The sequence below is a fragment of the Ornithorhynchus anatinus genome, chromosome 17, assembly GCF_004115215.2.
Source record: "Ornithorhynchus anatinus isolate Pmale09 chromosome 17, mOrnAna1.pri.v4, whole genome shotgun sequence".
Classification (NCBI taxonomy): Eukaryota; Metazoa; Chordata; class Mammalia; order Monotremata; family Ornithorhynchidae; genus Ornithorhynchus; species Ornithorhynchus anatinus.
In genome coordinates this window covers 7,438,059-7,454,017 of record NC_041744.1, presented here as the reverse complement: position 1 = coordinate 7,454,017, position 15,959 = coordinate 7,438,059, and the positions used below count along the sequence as shown (strand labels likewise).

The 15,959-nt window shown below is 38.8% G+C and overlaps 1 protein-coding gene across 14 annotated transcripts in view; it reads right to left on the bottom strand.

Annotated features, from left to right (window-relative positions):
• NCOR1 (nuclear receptor corepressor 1) overlaps nt 1-15,959 on the bottom strand; it is a 119,615-nt gene that overhangs the window by 17,937 nt on the left and 85,719 nt on the right. For 8 of the 14 annotated variants that reach the window (XM_029081869.2, XM_029081876.2, XM_007672533.3 and 5 more), the window contains 14 exons: nt 15,703-15,876; nt 14,702-14,862; nt 13,949-14,069; nt 13,756-13,860; nt 13,297-13,397; nt 11,824-11,992; nt 10,897-11,037; nt 8,672-8,755; nt 7,836-8,092; nt 6,460-6,820; nt 3,189-3,416; nt 2,318-2,527; nt 1,125-1,274; nt 517-690 (listed from right to left, as the gene is read on the bottom strand). In XM_029081869.2, the coding sequence (XP_028937702.1) occupies nt 517-690; nt 1,125-1,274; nt 2,318-2,527; nt 3,189-3,416; nt 6,460-6,820; nt 7,836-8,092; nt 8,672-8,755; nt 10,897-11,037; nt 11,824-11,992; nt 13,297-13,397; nt 13,756-13,860; nt 13,949-14,069; nt 14,702-14,862; nt 15,703-15,876 (2,436 nt within the window). The remainder of the gene's footprint in view (nt 1-516; nt 691-1,124; nt 1,275-2,317; nt 2,528-3,188; nt 3,417-6,459; nt 6,821-7,835; nt 8,093-8,671; nt 8,756-10,896; nt 11,038-11,823; nt 11,993-13,296; nt 13,398-13,755; nt 13,861-13,948; nt 14,070-14,701; nt 14,863-15,702; nt 15,877-15,959) is intronic. The other 6 variants (XM_029081875.2, XM_029081877.2, XM_007672540.3 and 3 more) reach the window with 3 other exon arrangements.

The following is a 15,959-nucleotide window of genomic DNA, read 5'->3' as shown; positions in this document are numbered from 1 at the left end:
GCCTTCAGGTAGCTTTGTTCTGTGAGCAGTAATTTGCTAACTCCTCAATACTGCACTACTCAAAATGTGTATTGAATACATACACAGTAGAATAACTACATTTTACTACTTCTAGAACTGTTTAAATAATCTTCACAATCAGGTAGTTAAAATATGTTGAATCCATCAGGTTGCAATCATAAAACTGCACGACATAGCCATAAAAGTGGCAGCCATTACTCTAAGGCAGCTGAAAAAAAGGGGCTTCTATATTCTGGAACCAGACATCAAAACCGATTTCAACTTGCCCAACAACGTGAAAAATGCCAGTCCCAACATAGCTGATCAAACCCTACTAGGCATATTTTTGTTGGTAATGGAACCAAAAATAATCTGTAAGCATGGATAAATACCTAACTTTCAACTTAAAATTTTGAAGTCTAAATGTTTACAATGTTTTATCAAAAACCACAATTTGGATAGGTTTTTAAGCTAAAAGAATCAATCTCAAAAAGCTAAAAATATTCAGACTCTGACCTGACCGAAGGTAGAGCTCTGTGGACACAGCAGCTATCCGTTCTCTCTCTCTCTCCCGCTCTCTCTCCCGCTCCCGCTCTCTCTCTCGTTCACGCTCCTTCTCCCTCTCTCTTTCCCTTTCACGTTCTCGTTCCACATTTGCCGCCGCGGATGCCGCAAGGTGAGTGGGATGCCCTACAAAACAAATGAATGTAAATGCTTCCACGAAGAGCTTAGAGACAAAGACTCTTAAAAGAAACGGATTTTAACCAATTTAAAAATTTCTAAATTTGTATCTGTGATCATTAGTGTGAAAAGTGGCTTTGGTTATTTTATCCAGTTTATCAGTGAGAAGGTTGGAGGAAAACTCTTTAGATTCTCCATGATTTTTGTTTGAAGTCCTGAGGGGCTCCGGAAAGATATGGGCAAAATGGTACCAAGCACCCGATGGATAAGAACAACCCGACAAAGCCGGTATGAGATGTTGGCTGTAAAGCACGGGATTGAATGGGAGAAGCTATCAGGGTAGAAACTGGTCCAAGCTTTGATTTATAAGGCTATGAGATGAAAAAAGTAGGAACTTCGAGACAAACCATAGCGCAAAGAAAGAGTTGTTCAAACAGTCTCACCTGGTGACATAGAAGCAGGATTGTAAGGCCTGGGAGGAAAAGTAAGCTGGGTACCAGGTATGTAAGTGATTCTGTCCATTGGAGGAGTGTTTGTTCCACCAGGGTGAGGCACTAAGATTGTGGGGGGCATATTGGTCAAGTCAATGATGCCTGTAGGAAAAAATTTTAAAAATGAATTAGGCATTTTTCCTCATTCTCAAGGCCAAGCATCCCATTGTTTTCTACTAGTCTTTCTTAACACTCATTAACTCCTATACCAATTTTAAAAATAAACAAGACATGCAGATTACCAGACACTCCAAAATTGGCCAGGCCAGGAAAGTAACCATTTAAAAATGGGTGGAAGGAAGGAGGCTACCCAGGGTATCGGCTGCTTCCCTCTCTTCTCTGCTCCTCAGACCTCAGAGCCCCAGTGGCATGGAGGAACCGGGTCATAACAAGATGCAGATTTTTATGGTATTTGTTAAGCCCTTACTATGTGCCCAAGCACTGTACTAACTGCTGGAGTAGATATAATCAGGTTGGGTACAGTCCCTGTCACACATAGGGCTTCCAGACTTAATCCCAATTTTATTATTAATAATAATTATAATAATAAATAATGGTATTTGTTAAGCGCTTACTACGTGCCAGGCACTGTATTGAGCACTGGGGAAATATAAGCAAATCGGGTTGGACACAGTCCCCTATCCCAGATGGGGTTCACAGTCTTAATCCCCATTTTACAGAAGAGGTAACTGAGGAACAGAGAAGTGAAGTGACTTGCCCAAGGCCACAGAGCAAACAAGTGGCAGAGCTGGGATCAGAAGCCAGGACCTTCTGACTCCCAGGCCTGTGTTCTAACCACTATACCATTAGCATAGCCTCTAGGCCTTACTGCTTCGGTGACAGCATTTACTTTAAATGATAATTTGCTAGTACTTACACAACAGAGTTAATTAAATGCAGCAAGGAAGAAATAACTAGTATTCAGGCACTGGACATTTAGAGATGGTGGAGATTTTGTTGGCTGGTGGACTTGTTTTGACTTAGTGGGAGCTCCTGATAAAGCTGCTTCTTTATTCTGTACTCCCCAAGTGCCTGGTACACTACACAGCACCAAGGGGGCACTCAATAAATGCTACTTCTAGTTTCAGGACCCCTAGACTCAAAAACAGTTTCTCCACTCTGAAGAATGGATACAAGAGACATACCTCTGGTTGCTGGATACGGGAGGCCTAATGGTTGTTCTCTAGGAGACAGTCCTCTCGCTACATCGGGGCGCAAGTTAACTTGCATCTGCTGGGAGGTAATATAATCATTTAGGATGGTCTGCCTTGTATTTTCCATTGCATAAAGCTGGTACTGACTTGGATAACCTGGGGTAGGTGAAAGCTGCCTCTGGAACAGGTATGCGGCAGCAGCTAGAATCAGAAAATGAGAGAGACGTCTTGATTCACATAGTGATATCTGGCATCACATTTTGAGAAAATGAATGAACCTCAAACGCTACCTGCACAATGAAGAAAGTAACAAAGTGGACTTCACATAGGAACTTTCAAAGATGGTCTAATAATGAATATGCATTTTTTAAAAACCTGATGTAGGGGAAATTACTGAAGAAATTGCTGCACAAAGAGAATTAGCATATAATGCTCAAAACAGAAGGGGAAGAGATGAACTAGTGGAAATTACTTACTTTTTCTATCAGTTCTGACCACCAACTGTATTCGCCAATTGTTTCTCAAATATACCTATTTCTGGAGTGACCAACCAATATCTGAGAACTTTTGATAAAATCACTACACTAGAAGTACTAAGTTGGGTTTTGGGGTGAGCCATTAATTTATTTTTTTCTTCATTAAAATTCACAAGAGACCTTCGTAAAAATGATGGTTTAAAAACTGGAATGATCACTTCCATGGAACCCATTTCTTAGGATGATTTGGTAGATGGTCACTGTATACTGCAAAAGGACTGAAAATTCTATATTGTTTTTGGAGGCTTTTCACTTTTGCCCACTGTATGCGAGCCTTTCCTTGAACACAGATATAATACTACTTTTCCAGAATGTAAAAGACTTACCAGGATCCAGAGCCCTGTGAAATGGCATGGCAGGATCTAGGTGAGTGGGAAGGTGGCTTCGATAGACCTCTCCTGGAGTTCCACCTCTGTGATGAGGATCGAAGGGACTATGGGTTACTACAGGATCAACCCCTGGTACTGGAGACTTTGATGATACACTTTCTCTCTGAGTTGGGGTAAGTGTAGATTTCCTTTCATGATTTGCAGACTTGCCAGAAGAAATTGTTACTAGGGGGAAAAAAAAAGGAGCATCATCAAAAACTGAAAAAATACCTTAGAAATGTATGCTAACGGTCCACTTCCCACTGACATATTTACACACTCACCCATATTTTAACACAGTGCTAATGTTACTGATGTTAGGTGAGGTCATGGGGAGAAAAGAAAATTGGATTCGAGGAACCGGAGGATTTAAAAGTAACTGGAGAAGAAGACTAGAACCTGAAGATGTAGAGAAAAGTTATAACTAGTAACTGGCATTTCATGTAAAACACGTTTACAACATAACAATGGCTATTTGGAAACTCAACCAGTGACCACTAAGTAGAAGGTTCAAACACTACAAGCCCCACCCTGTTGAACTATTTGATAATGATAATAATAATGATAATTACGGTACTTAAACACTTGTATATCAAGTACTGTTCTAAGCACTGGGGTAGATACAAGTTAATCAGGTTCGACACAGTTTCTGTCCCACATGGGGCTCACACTCTTGGTCCCCATTTTACAGTTGTGGTAACGGAGGCACAGACAAGTGACTTGATCAGGGTCACAGAGCAGACATGTGGCAGGGCTGGGATTAGAACCCCGGTCCTTCTGACTCCCAAGCCCATGCTCTATCCATTATGCCACCTGCTCCTCAAATGCCTTCAACACTAATCTTGTTGGATAACTACAGATATTTGAATGTAAACAAAGTTGCCTTCTATTGAGTTTCATCCATCTTTTAAGGGATAGCAGTGTACAGCAGCACAATATTTCAAATGTTAGAAATAGCACTAGAGTGGGGAGGTAAAACAGTACATAAAAATGTAAAATATATATAAATATAAACGGAAGTGTAAACTATGTAAGTTCTGCATCTACCTCGCCTCCAACTCCTCGCCCACCTCCTGCCTTTGGCCTGGAACTCTCTCCCCCTTAATATCATTCTTCCCACCTTCAAAGCCTTATTAAAAATTACATCTTCTCGATGAGGCTTTCGCTAAGCCCTCATCTCCTCTTCTCCCATTCCCTTCAGTATTGCTCTTGCCCTTGGATTCGAACCCTTTATTTACACCACCTTGAATCCCTCAGCACTTACATATCCATTATTTATATACATTAATGTCTGTCTTCCCCTCTGGACTTTAAGCTCGTTGTGGGCAGGGGAAAGGTCTATCCATTCTGTTGTACTGTATTCTCCCAAGCATTTAGTACAGTGCTCTGCACACAGAAAACATTCAAATAAGATTGATTGATACCTTATATAAAGATCTGATAGAGGATACCAGTGTCTCAACTGGGCAGGTTAAGAGTGACACCTGCATACAACTCAAAAATGGCAGAGTTCTCTATATTTAGCCTCTTGCTCAGCTAATACTGAATGTGAAATGACTGTTCAATTGATCTGCTGGTAGTTCATATCTAGGGGTAGTTTTGAACAGCTTCATATTTGACAAGGTTAATGAATTTGCAACAAAACAACAAAAAAAAAGCACACCTTGATTCTTCCTATGATGGAAAATATATATACTGCTGGGAAATAAAGACAACCCGGGATTTTAAATCCATTAGCTCTTCCCAATCTGATCCTTCAGAATGGAAAAGTAATTTTATACAACACTTAATATTAATGAAATGGGAAAGTTTACTAAATTTTCCTAGTCAATTTGCACAAATATCTTCAACCCTTCCTTCGAATGCAAAGCTACTCTTTTCACCCCTTTCATAATCTTCATTATATTGGTCCACACTCAACCCCAGACAAACAGAAATGCCCACACACATTTCAAGGACACATTTGCAAGTGCCTGATGATCTGGGAGAGGATAAAATAAAATTCGTCCTGCCAAGAGAGTTGAATATCTTTGGATTTTTAATGGCACCTTTCCTTTCATAAATATATCTGGAAGTTACAGTTAAAAATCATTGCTCACATTAGGATTTTTACGGTGATTATTTTTCCTTTAGATTGTGAGCCCCATGTGGATCAGAGACTGTGACCAATCCTATTATCTTATATTTGCCCCAGTGCAATGGCAGATTGTGGAATCTCCTTCATTAAATATTATTTTATGATAGATTTTTATGAATCTGTCAAGTGAAGTTCAGTGGAGCCCTAAAGGGAGGGTCAGATAACATGACTTCTAGATTGTAAACTCCTTGAGGGTAGTGATCGTGCCTACCTACTCTCCTAAACACTTAGTTCCCTGTACCCAGAAAGGGCTCCAAAAAAATGCAGCTGACTGATTCCCTTCAAGCCCCACAACTGAAAACAAGGAAGAAACACCAAATAATTATCAAATTATTCAAATCTGAGCAAACTTTAGAATATAAAGACATACCAACAGCTCTTTACCCACATTACAAGATTACTAGAACTTAAAATTGTTGCTTCATTATATTTCACCTTATTTTGGATTCACTATTTAGCATGTATAAATGACACAAAAATAACATTTTAACTTTCCTAATGTTAATCTGCAAACTGATGCTTTCTTTGTTTTTCTTGTGCCACAAAATGTATTATGGCTCTGCTTTACTTCCTGATATCTCAGCAACTCATGAACAAAAATAAGCTAAAGAAAGTATGACGCCCCGCTTCTTACCCCGCCAATTAAAACTCACTGGAAATTCATCCATTAAATTTTTACCATTTTAAAATCTGGGTCTGAATTACTGGGAACTTTTTTTTATTTTATTTTTTTTTAAAGATTTCATGTGTGCAGTACCTGTAAAGCAATTAAAATATTGTACAATTCAGAATAGAAACTGTGGATAAAAATGACAAACTATATCCTATATTGTATTGTCTGGGCTTAAGAGACAGACTTCTAGTAATTTTAGGGAACCTAGATTGATTTTCCCTATGGTAAATGCATTTAAATACGATAACCCAATAACACAAGAGGACAATTAGCCTGTTAACCGCTGCACATTCATTTCCTACAACAGCTTTTCAAAATTTTGATATTGGTCTATCTTCACAGATTTAAAAATCATAGCTTCTACAGTTCCTTGAGTTTAATACTGGGCAGTACTGGTCAAGACAACAAAAATAAAATACCTTCAGAAGATCTATTCATCATAGGTGAACCTCTTGACATAGTGTTTTGATAGTTCACAGGGGTTCTCCTTGCATTGGTATCATCATAAATCCCAGGGCTCAGCTGAGATTTGGGAGTTTCATGCAGAGTTGACCTGAGAACGGAAGGGCCGGAGCTGACTACTGACGTATGGCGAGAACGCACAGGTTCCCCGGCCTTCACATCTTCATATTTCCCTCGTTCCACCACCTTTACATTCTCTGGAACCATTTCCAGCTGAGGCATTCCACGGGGTATCTTGCTTGGTCCAGTGATTAACGATTTTACATTGTGCTTAATGGCAGACTGACCGGAGTTGTTGTCATACTTTATGGGTGTACCCTAGGGCGACAAACGCAGATTGTGGTTGGCTCAGGTCCTCTAGTTAGTCTTCCTTATGAATCAGTTGTCAGTTCCCTCCACCTTTTCATTAGATTGTGAGCACCCCAGGGGGTAGGACTGTGTCTAATTCTCACTTGCATTCTTTCCCAGAGCTTAGTACGGTGCTTTAGACTCAGCAGACTTTTACCACATATTAGTACAAATACTACTTGAACAATACAGTGGCTGCAATAACTTTTGCATTCCCTGATTCAGACTTAATAAATCAAACCATATGCATAATCTATTTTGGATTAACAATCTTTATGATAATTACTATTCTCATAACTTTAATGAATTGTCATTTTGCTAGGGTGGGATCATCTCTAATTCTCACTTACACTCTTTTCCAGAGCTTAGAATGGTACTTTACATGCAGCAGACATTTACTACATACCCAGCGCTTAGAACAATGCTCTGCACATAGTAAGCGCTTAACAAATACTAACATTATTGATACAAATAATATTTGGACATTTCAGTGGTTGCAATTATTTTTGCATTCCTTAATTCAGACACTGTAAATCAAACCCTATGCATAAATCTATTTTGGATTAACAATCTTCATGGACAATTTCGAACATTTTTATAGCTTTTATAAATTGTCATCTTGTTGAATTTCATCTTCACAGTGGGCACTATCAATATCTGAAGTGGAACTGCAAAGGCAGTGAGCAAATAAGAAGCAGCGTGGCTTACTGGAAAGAGCACGGGTTTGGGAGTCAGAGGTGGTGGGTTCTAATCCCAGCTCTGCCACTTGTCAGCTGTGTGACTTTGGGCAAGTCACTTCACGTCTCTGGGCCTCAGTTACCTCATCTGTAAAATGGGGATGAAGCCTATGAGCCCCACGAGGGGCAACCTGATTACCTTGTATCTACCTTAGTGCTTAGAACAGTGCTTGGCACATAGTAGGTGCTTAACAAATGCATTATCATTATTATTATTATAAAGTAGCTTTCTACTGATTGCATTATACCTGGGAAATGGAACCTTCCATTATTGGCCTTGTACTCTGCACTACTTCGGGAGTCTTGCGACTTTCTTGGCTCAAGAGATCCTGCCTTGGGATTTCATGAATGGAACGTCCCATTTCTTTGATAGTGGTAACCCCATCATAAGGCTTTCCCTTTGTAATGGCTCCTTCAAATGCTCGTATGGGAGGACTCTCTCGCTTTATTTGCTTAGGGTACTTAAGGCCTTCTTCGAAGCTTTCAGCGGTTGCTCTTGGTGTACCTTTAGAGGGGAAAAATTAAACAAGCATTTATTAAATGTGTTTTACCTTCGTAAGGCTTCTAGTAGAGCGTCAGGTAGTGTGTCCTCAGTAAATATTACCTAATCATTTCAAAATGACTTAAATTTTACCCTTTGAAAATTATCATTAAAAATTATATCTAGTGAGGAAGGCAGCCAGAAGTTCCAAGACCAATTAGGTATAACCAAGCAAGTGTAATATGTCACGTACATATCCATAATTTATATTAATGTCTGTCTCCTCCTCTAGACTGTAACCTTGTTGTGGGCAGGGAACACATCTACCAACTCTGTTATAATGCATTCTCCCAAGCAATTAGTACTATGCTCTACACGAAGTAAGCACTCAAAGTTTACTAATTGATCCCAAAATGGATGTTAGGGGAATCAGATAGAGTGAAAATTATACTGAAGATTAAGCTTTGGTATAAATCAAAGTGTAAAATGTTACTGATTAGGCACACAAAAATTGAGACGTCTGATATTAAGAATTTGATATCAATTCTCTTTACCAGGACAGAACCGGGAAATGCATGGTGCCAATATAAAAAGGAAGATTACCTTGCATTATGGAACCAGACAACACAGTCCTCTCTTTGAGCTCTGCATGAGGGCTGCCCCTTGGCAGTGCACGGCATATTAACCCTTAAAAATATTTTAAGAAATTAAATGGTTTCAATGTACAAAACTGCATACACACCCGTTCTTACAATTACAGTAGCTAATATAATGTCCCAAAGTCTGTTTTCGTAAAAGATATCCTTCATTTCCAGATTTTTTTTTTATTTGAGAAAGATGTGCATGGCAGAATTGAATTATCTTTTTTTTTTAATAACAGATGAAAAACTAGACAGAAAATAGCTTAAGAATGCTTCTAGTAATAGATTGATCCAATAGCACATAAGGACTGCTTCTATTAATCCAGTGCAACAAGAATGGGAAGAAGAGATAAAAGGGAGGATGATAGGAAAAGAACTGTCACTAAGAGGTATGCAAGCCAAAGTGAAAAAAAAAAAAGCTACCACAGAATGTGAAAGTGAAGGTGAATATGATCCTGCAGAGGGCAAAAGCAAACTCCGAATAATTAGAAGTACTACATACTACCTTGCACTTAAATAGCACATTTTTCCAAAGCATTTTCACATCATTATCTTATTTTACCCTCACGAAGTCTCTGTGAGGTAGAGAAAGTCAGCTATTATGATCTGCATTTTACAGCTTATGAAAGTAGGGTAAACTGTGATTCAATGACTCTCCCAAGGTCACAAAGCAGTTGGTGTTAGAACCCAGACCTTCCAAATCCCAGCCTCTTGCTTTTTAAATTAGACCATTTAGAGAAGAGATACTGGTCTTTCAGTCATTTGTCAGACTTCTTACACCACAAGGAAGAAATTCCTTCTGGACAGATTTTTTATTTTGTTATTTGTATTCCAAAGAGGTTTTGGGAAAAGGGTTGAATCTCATCTTTAAGACTCCACTTCCGAGCAGTGGTTGAAGTCAAGGGAAATATTTGGAATAAATGTGTTTCATGATACATCAGGAATTCTCTATCCTTCAGGGCAATCGCCAAAACAAGGATCCCTTATTACAAAGCAACTCAATATATGAATTGGCTATAGATTCTATTTACATTTGTGGAATTTTAACCTCTAAATCGAGGCTTGCAGCTGAGCCAAGGTTGATTCCCTTTTTGTGATCCAAGCTCAGCTGCACCCCCAAAGGGGGAAGCAGGCAGCCTAATTTATCCTATTATCTTTGGAACACTGGGGCCACAATTAATTTTCAAGGCAATCACAAGCCCTACCCCAATATGAGTTCCTATATAAGGGTTTTTAGGAGCGTAGGCAGTGTTGGACTTCAGTGCACCACAGTTACCTGCACTCTGACACTGGGTGGGCAAAACTGCAAATATTTTTCTATTCCAATAAGTCTCCCATCTTATAATAGAAAAACTGATTTGATATGCAGAATTTTAATTGCAAGTCATTTTACAGAAATGGATCTGTGCTTTCTGCTGAGAGATTGTCCCTAAACATTTCTCTAAAATGCAACTATTTTCCTCACATTAACTACATCCTCCCACTTGTGTTTTGCCAAACCACACCTCTGGTTTCCACTTTCAAAAAAGCCCCTGCCACCTTCTCAGTCATGTCACCCTCCTCAGCCACTTATGTATTATTTATTTGTTGCTGGTATACTTAAACCACTTAGGTGTATGTGTGTGTGAAAGGCAGCCAGCTGTGAGACCAGCACGGGCCTGTTCAGTCACACCTGCACCCACAGGTGAATATCACCGTCTGCAGTGTCCTAGTATGCAGTACAATTATGCATTCTTGTGAGTATGAAGGACAATTATGAATGTGTATGAACATATATGAATATATTTAAATACATACATAATTTGATGTTCTTTTACATATTTCATATCGTCTACTTTTGCGTGCTTGTTACCCCCCATTAGATTATAAACTCCTCCCTTCATAGTAAGGCTTGTACTTTTCACTCTGTACAATCCTGGTAGCAGAGTGCTTTTGCACCCAGGAGGCATCTAAATAAGTATTTTATTACTTTCCTGAAAACATCTCATTAGTTTGATTTCTATTTTGATGCAGACATTTAAGAGATATATTACATTACTGTGTTTACTAGTTGGCTAATATCTCATATCTGGGATACTTTAAATATATACAAAAATGCAAATAATTTAAGTATAAGTCTTTTTACCTTCTAATGATGCAAACACATGAGAACAAAAGTGCAAATAATTTAAGCATAAACCATTTTACCTTCTAATGGTGCAGACACAGGAGATTCTCTCAGTGACATCCCTTGTTTTATATTACCCTCCATGGTATCATAACTTCTCTTTAAACTGATTTCATGAGCTGTTCTTGGACTCCTGGTACCTTCTCGGGCATTTTTAATATCTGTGAAATATATCAAAGCAAGTAGTTATGGAAAATGATCAAAAAGTAAGTGCAATTACATCTGACAAGATTCAGTTACACATTTACTTACCATGTAAAGGAAAACCTTTAATTTTGAAAAATTTGTATGTGAGACATAAAAATATTTTAGGCTTTGCCCCCAAAGAAGAAAGAATCTACCAGGAAACTTTCTTCCAAGGAGCTCCAAACACTTCACACTTCTTTACTCATTTATTCACAGGCATCGAGACCTCTTAATCAAAGTTAGAAAATGATTTTTCCAAGATCAAGCAGTTCCAGAAAGGACTAACTCTTGGTACAGAATCCTAGTTTACCATTCTTTCCTCTACATTTTTCAGAGCTGACACAGACACCAAGTAGCAGTTTCACGGCACCTGTTGTAAGGATGTCAGTCGGTGGCCCTCTCTCAGTGTATACATTTTTAAAGATATTAAACACATAAAAACCAATGGCACAGGTGCATGTATAACAAACTACAGCAGTAAAGGTAAGTTAAAAAGCTTATAATTTGGGACATAGGAATAGTTAATTTTTTGTTTCCCATACAACACACTCAGGGGACTGTGGAGTTGATGCATAATGGCATTTGCAACTGTCCTTTATACAACTCCGAATCCTCATCAAGATTTGTAAAATTTGAAAGTGAATCTAATTTTCAAGGTCAAACCTCTCACCATTCTACACAAAGCAAATCCACAAAAATGTCAAGCAAAGTTATGTTCTCTTAAGGCTGGTCTGTTTGTAATATTCGCATACAATACTTACTATCATATGACAGTATGTGTCCACTTTTGCCTTCATAAATAACATGGCCTTTGGATGTAGCTTCCTCTCTGCCTTTTTCTGGGCTATTGTCTTCCATAGCCATTCTAGTGATGGCTCCCTTCACCAGAGCTTCAGCTGCAATGCCAGACTGAGACAGAGCAGGCGTACCCTGCCATTAAATCAAAGACAGATTTACCTTAGAGGGAAAATATGACAGTAGAGTTTCCCTTGTAATACCCCTTGTTCTTCTATAATAAAGGGATTGCAATTTTCACAGACCCTGCATTAAGGAAAACTCGTGATATAGTATTCACTTTTCATATGATGCAGTGCATAGCTGTTTCTTTGGACACTGTATCATACTGTTTTAAGACAGATGGACATTGTCAAAGGGTGCTCTTGGTTCTGCTCCTGTGTTCTATCCAAAATGCACAGTGGAACCACAAGTTCTGGCAAAACATCATTCAAGAATCTCAAATCACTGGGGAGACCTGCAGGATAAGTCTATGTACAGCCACTTTACAGTGTGGGGAAACTAGAGCATTGTTCAGGGAAGAATACACCCAAATTTATACAAAATGAGATTTCAGAGAGGACTATATTAGCCTTAAAGCTTAGTCTTTGGTTCGATTTATCAGAGAACTAAACCTCTCAAAGCAGATTGTGCTCAGTCCTAAAAAGAAGGAATCATTCCTTTTATAAAAGTGTTAAACACTCTAAACGTTCTCATAAAACTTAAATGCCATTGGAAGGTAGACTATTGGCAGGCCATATTGGGGGAACAATCTTAAATATTCTGGACTTCAGCTCACCTAAATCCAGAATTTCCAACAAAAGTTGCCCTCTTGCTATGGCTAACTTTAAAAGCTGGTCAAACCCTTTAAGTAGTCATATAGGAATCAAATGAAGCCAATAAATATGGAGTTAGCACCCTATATTTTGTCTTAATATTCTACTGAGAGATGAGCCCCAACTAAAGATAGGCATATCGGAGGGCAATTAGCTTTTCCTGTCCCATTTTATCTGACAGTAAATCAGGCCAAGAGAGGAAGAGGTTTTAGGAGCCTACCTCAACCCAATTGGTTTCTCCTCAATGAAGACATGGCCCAGACCCCCAGGCTCAGGTGCAACACACAATCTTTACCAGAAGTTTCAAGGATTTAGTGAGTTCTAGAGACTGAAGTGGAATACCCTAAACAGCTTTTGGGGGGTTGGGGCAAATTAGAAGATTGATGAACAGTAGTGGATCTGCTCTTCCTCTAGGTTCCTCCCTCTCAGCCTGAAAGATTGCTGGGTTACTTGAAGGAAGTAGAAATAAAGACAACTGGAAATTTTTTCAGTTTATTCTCACATCAAAAATTTCCTGAAGTAAAAAGGTAGTACTTTTCCTCATCAAAAAAGGGAATATTAAAGAACCATTTGTGCCAAATAACTCTACAGCTGGCAGGTATGTTACCTTGCAAAATAATTTACCTGAGTGATAGAGCCTCGCAGGGAAGGCATGTTTTCAACAGGGGCTTTGTTGGCTGGTGTTCCTCGGGTTATACTTCCTTCTTGGATGGCTGCTGCAGTACCTTAGTCAAAATGAAATGGATCCTTGAAAAACTGTATCCTTTTCTTATGAAAGCATTTTATCCAAAGAATAATCCAATAAATGGGAAAGGCGGGGGGGGGGGGGGGGGGGGGGGAAGAAACTACTGCTTCATCTTACTGATATTTCCCCTAATGTATCTGTGTTATGTGCACTGTTTAAGGATATGCTAGAAAAAGAAGTGTCGTTCTGAACCTCAAAAATAAAACTTACTATGTCAAAGCTTTGAGGGGAGAATTACAACCCAGTGCATACTGCATATTTATCAAGATGAAAAACCAACATAAAAATACAATGCTCTCATTCATAATCAATTTATAATTACTCTTGAAATTTTTTACCTCTGACCACACCTTCATGCTGGGCCCTGACTAACAAGCCCTCGGGCTGGGAGTTCTGGCTCCTGGGAGAAAACTCTTCCTGTTTGATGTAAGGCATGGAAGCTGCTGACAAAATATAAAATTAGGATCATCACTTTAAACAATGAAAGGTATAATTCCATATGTGATGGTTTGTGATCACACAAATGCTTACCAGATTTGGCAGATTCTTGTTGCCTTGGAAGTCCAAGAGATATAGACCCAACTGAAGGCTTAGCTGGTTCTTGACTGTACGAAGCTGAACTGTGAGATGTTAAGTAAGTGCCAGGTGTTCCCTATGCATAAAACACAAGTAAGCTCCTTTTTAATGATCAAGCATTAAAGGTTCAGATATTATGACACATCCACTTCCAAGAAACATTTTTTTTTAAAGATGGTAAAATTCTCTCCTATCCTAAGTAGGAAGAAGGAAAACTTCATAACTGCCTGCCCCAGAAAAAGAACAAACAACTATCATTTGAAATGGATAAACAGTAAAAGTTCTGAACATTTCTGATCTCTTTCCCCTCCCCCACAATTCAAAAGCAATCTTGGCCAGCTTCATCCATTACGATGAGGAGTTTGTAAAGTTTAAAATACACCACCATTACAGGGCATGCACTGATAAAGCCAAGCTCAACACAGCTCCTCTGGAGCCTTGCATAAACTGCACAGGAAAGAACAGGGTGGATTAAAAAAATTCTGCTAATCTGTTTAGCAACAGTTTTCCTGTTAACAGTGTTTTTCCAAATTAAATCGTTCAAATCTGTATTCAGTAAACAGCCTACTGATTATGTGCCTATAGTGGTCCTTTGGAGGTCCTAGGCAAAACTCTCTTGTGAAGTCATTCTTCACCAACTCAGATTGTGTCCTGATGCTTAACGTTATTTCTGTTGTATTGTAATCTCCCAAGAGTTTTTATTTTTACCTGTGAAATTGATCCTCCCATAATGAAAGATGGTTTTTCTGACTGTACCGAAGTTTTGGAAGATGGAATGAGTGGAGGGGGTGGCCTGGTGGGGCGGGTTGTTGGGAGTCGTACTCCTTCTGGGAGATTTGTGATCACTTGATGAGGAGCAGGCTGGAGAACTTTAAGACAGAAAAAAATGTTTAAAATCTAACAACCAGTTCCTTTCTTTGCTAAAATCTATTAACAAAAGCATGTTTAAAAGCAAACTGAATATACCTAGAAGTTGGCAGCAAAATGCTGGATGAAAATTCCTATTTTATAGACCTACTCTTCGTAGGTGAACTTTGTCTAATAAAATCATTGATGGGGTTTGCAGTTCCATATATTAAAATATATCTAAATAACTTTTTGAACCACTGCTTTCAAGCTGATCTTAAAACCACATCATCTAGTTTACATTAGTTAAAAATTCCAGGACTGCTTTGGACTCCTGATGATTACAAACAGACTGCAGTTTGTTTCCTTTCAATTTACTCTCCAATGCAAGTTTTGACCTTTATATACAGGGAATGATAATGCAAAGATACCCTCGGAAATTTTACAAATCACGTATTTGCTAGAAAAATAACTAAAAGGTAGCAAAAAATTGTCACCTGCCAACAGTTACACGTCCCTTGTCCACTGACATCCTAGTTAAATTTAGAAAACATTGGACAATTTTTGCTCCTCCTGAATTACTTGGATCCCTTCAAAAATACCTTGACATTTCACATTGCACCTGTATGTTTAAAAGAAAGGTCAGCTGATGCCACAATGAAAATATGTGAACTTAAGTTTTCCAGATCGTTGGGGAATCCCAACTAAAGTAACCAGGCATACAGAAAAACGAAATAAGAAACTCAATCATTTCTTAACAGCGAAGAGAGGCATTAAGAGCGGTTCATTAACTACAGTCATTTATCAGTGTAGGATCTGAAGGCAGATGGCCAGCAGCCACTGTGCGAACAGACAATATTTACCTGGCGGGACACTATAGCGAGCTGCATTCAAATCAGGCTGTGGAGAGGCTTTACTGACTTCTCTTGGAGATAGCCTATACGGTGATGCTGACCTTGCTGCTGTATTTTGCATCTGCGCTTCCTGTTCTATTGCACGTTTGACCTCAGCATAAGGCATATAGGCGACTGATTTTCCTATGAAAGTTAAAGTTACCAAAATGAGGGAAGAGCCCCAAATTAAAATATTTAGCGTGAAAGGACCAAGCTCACTCTAGGTA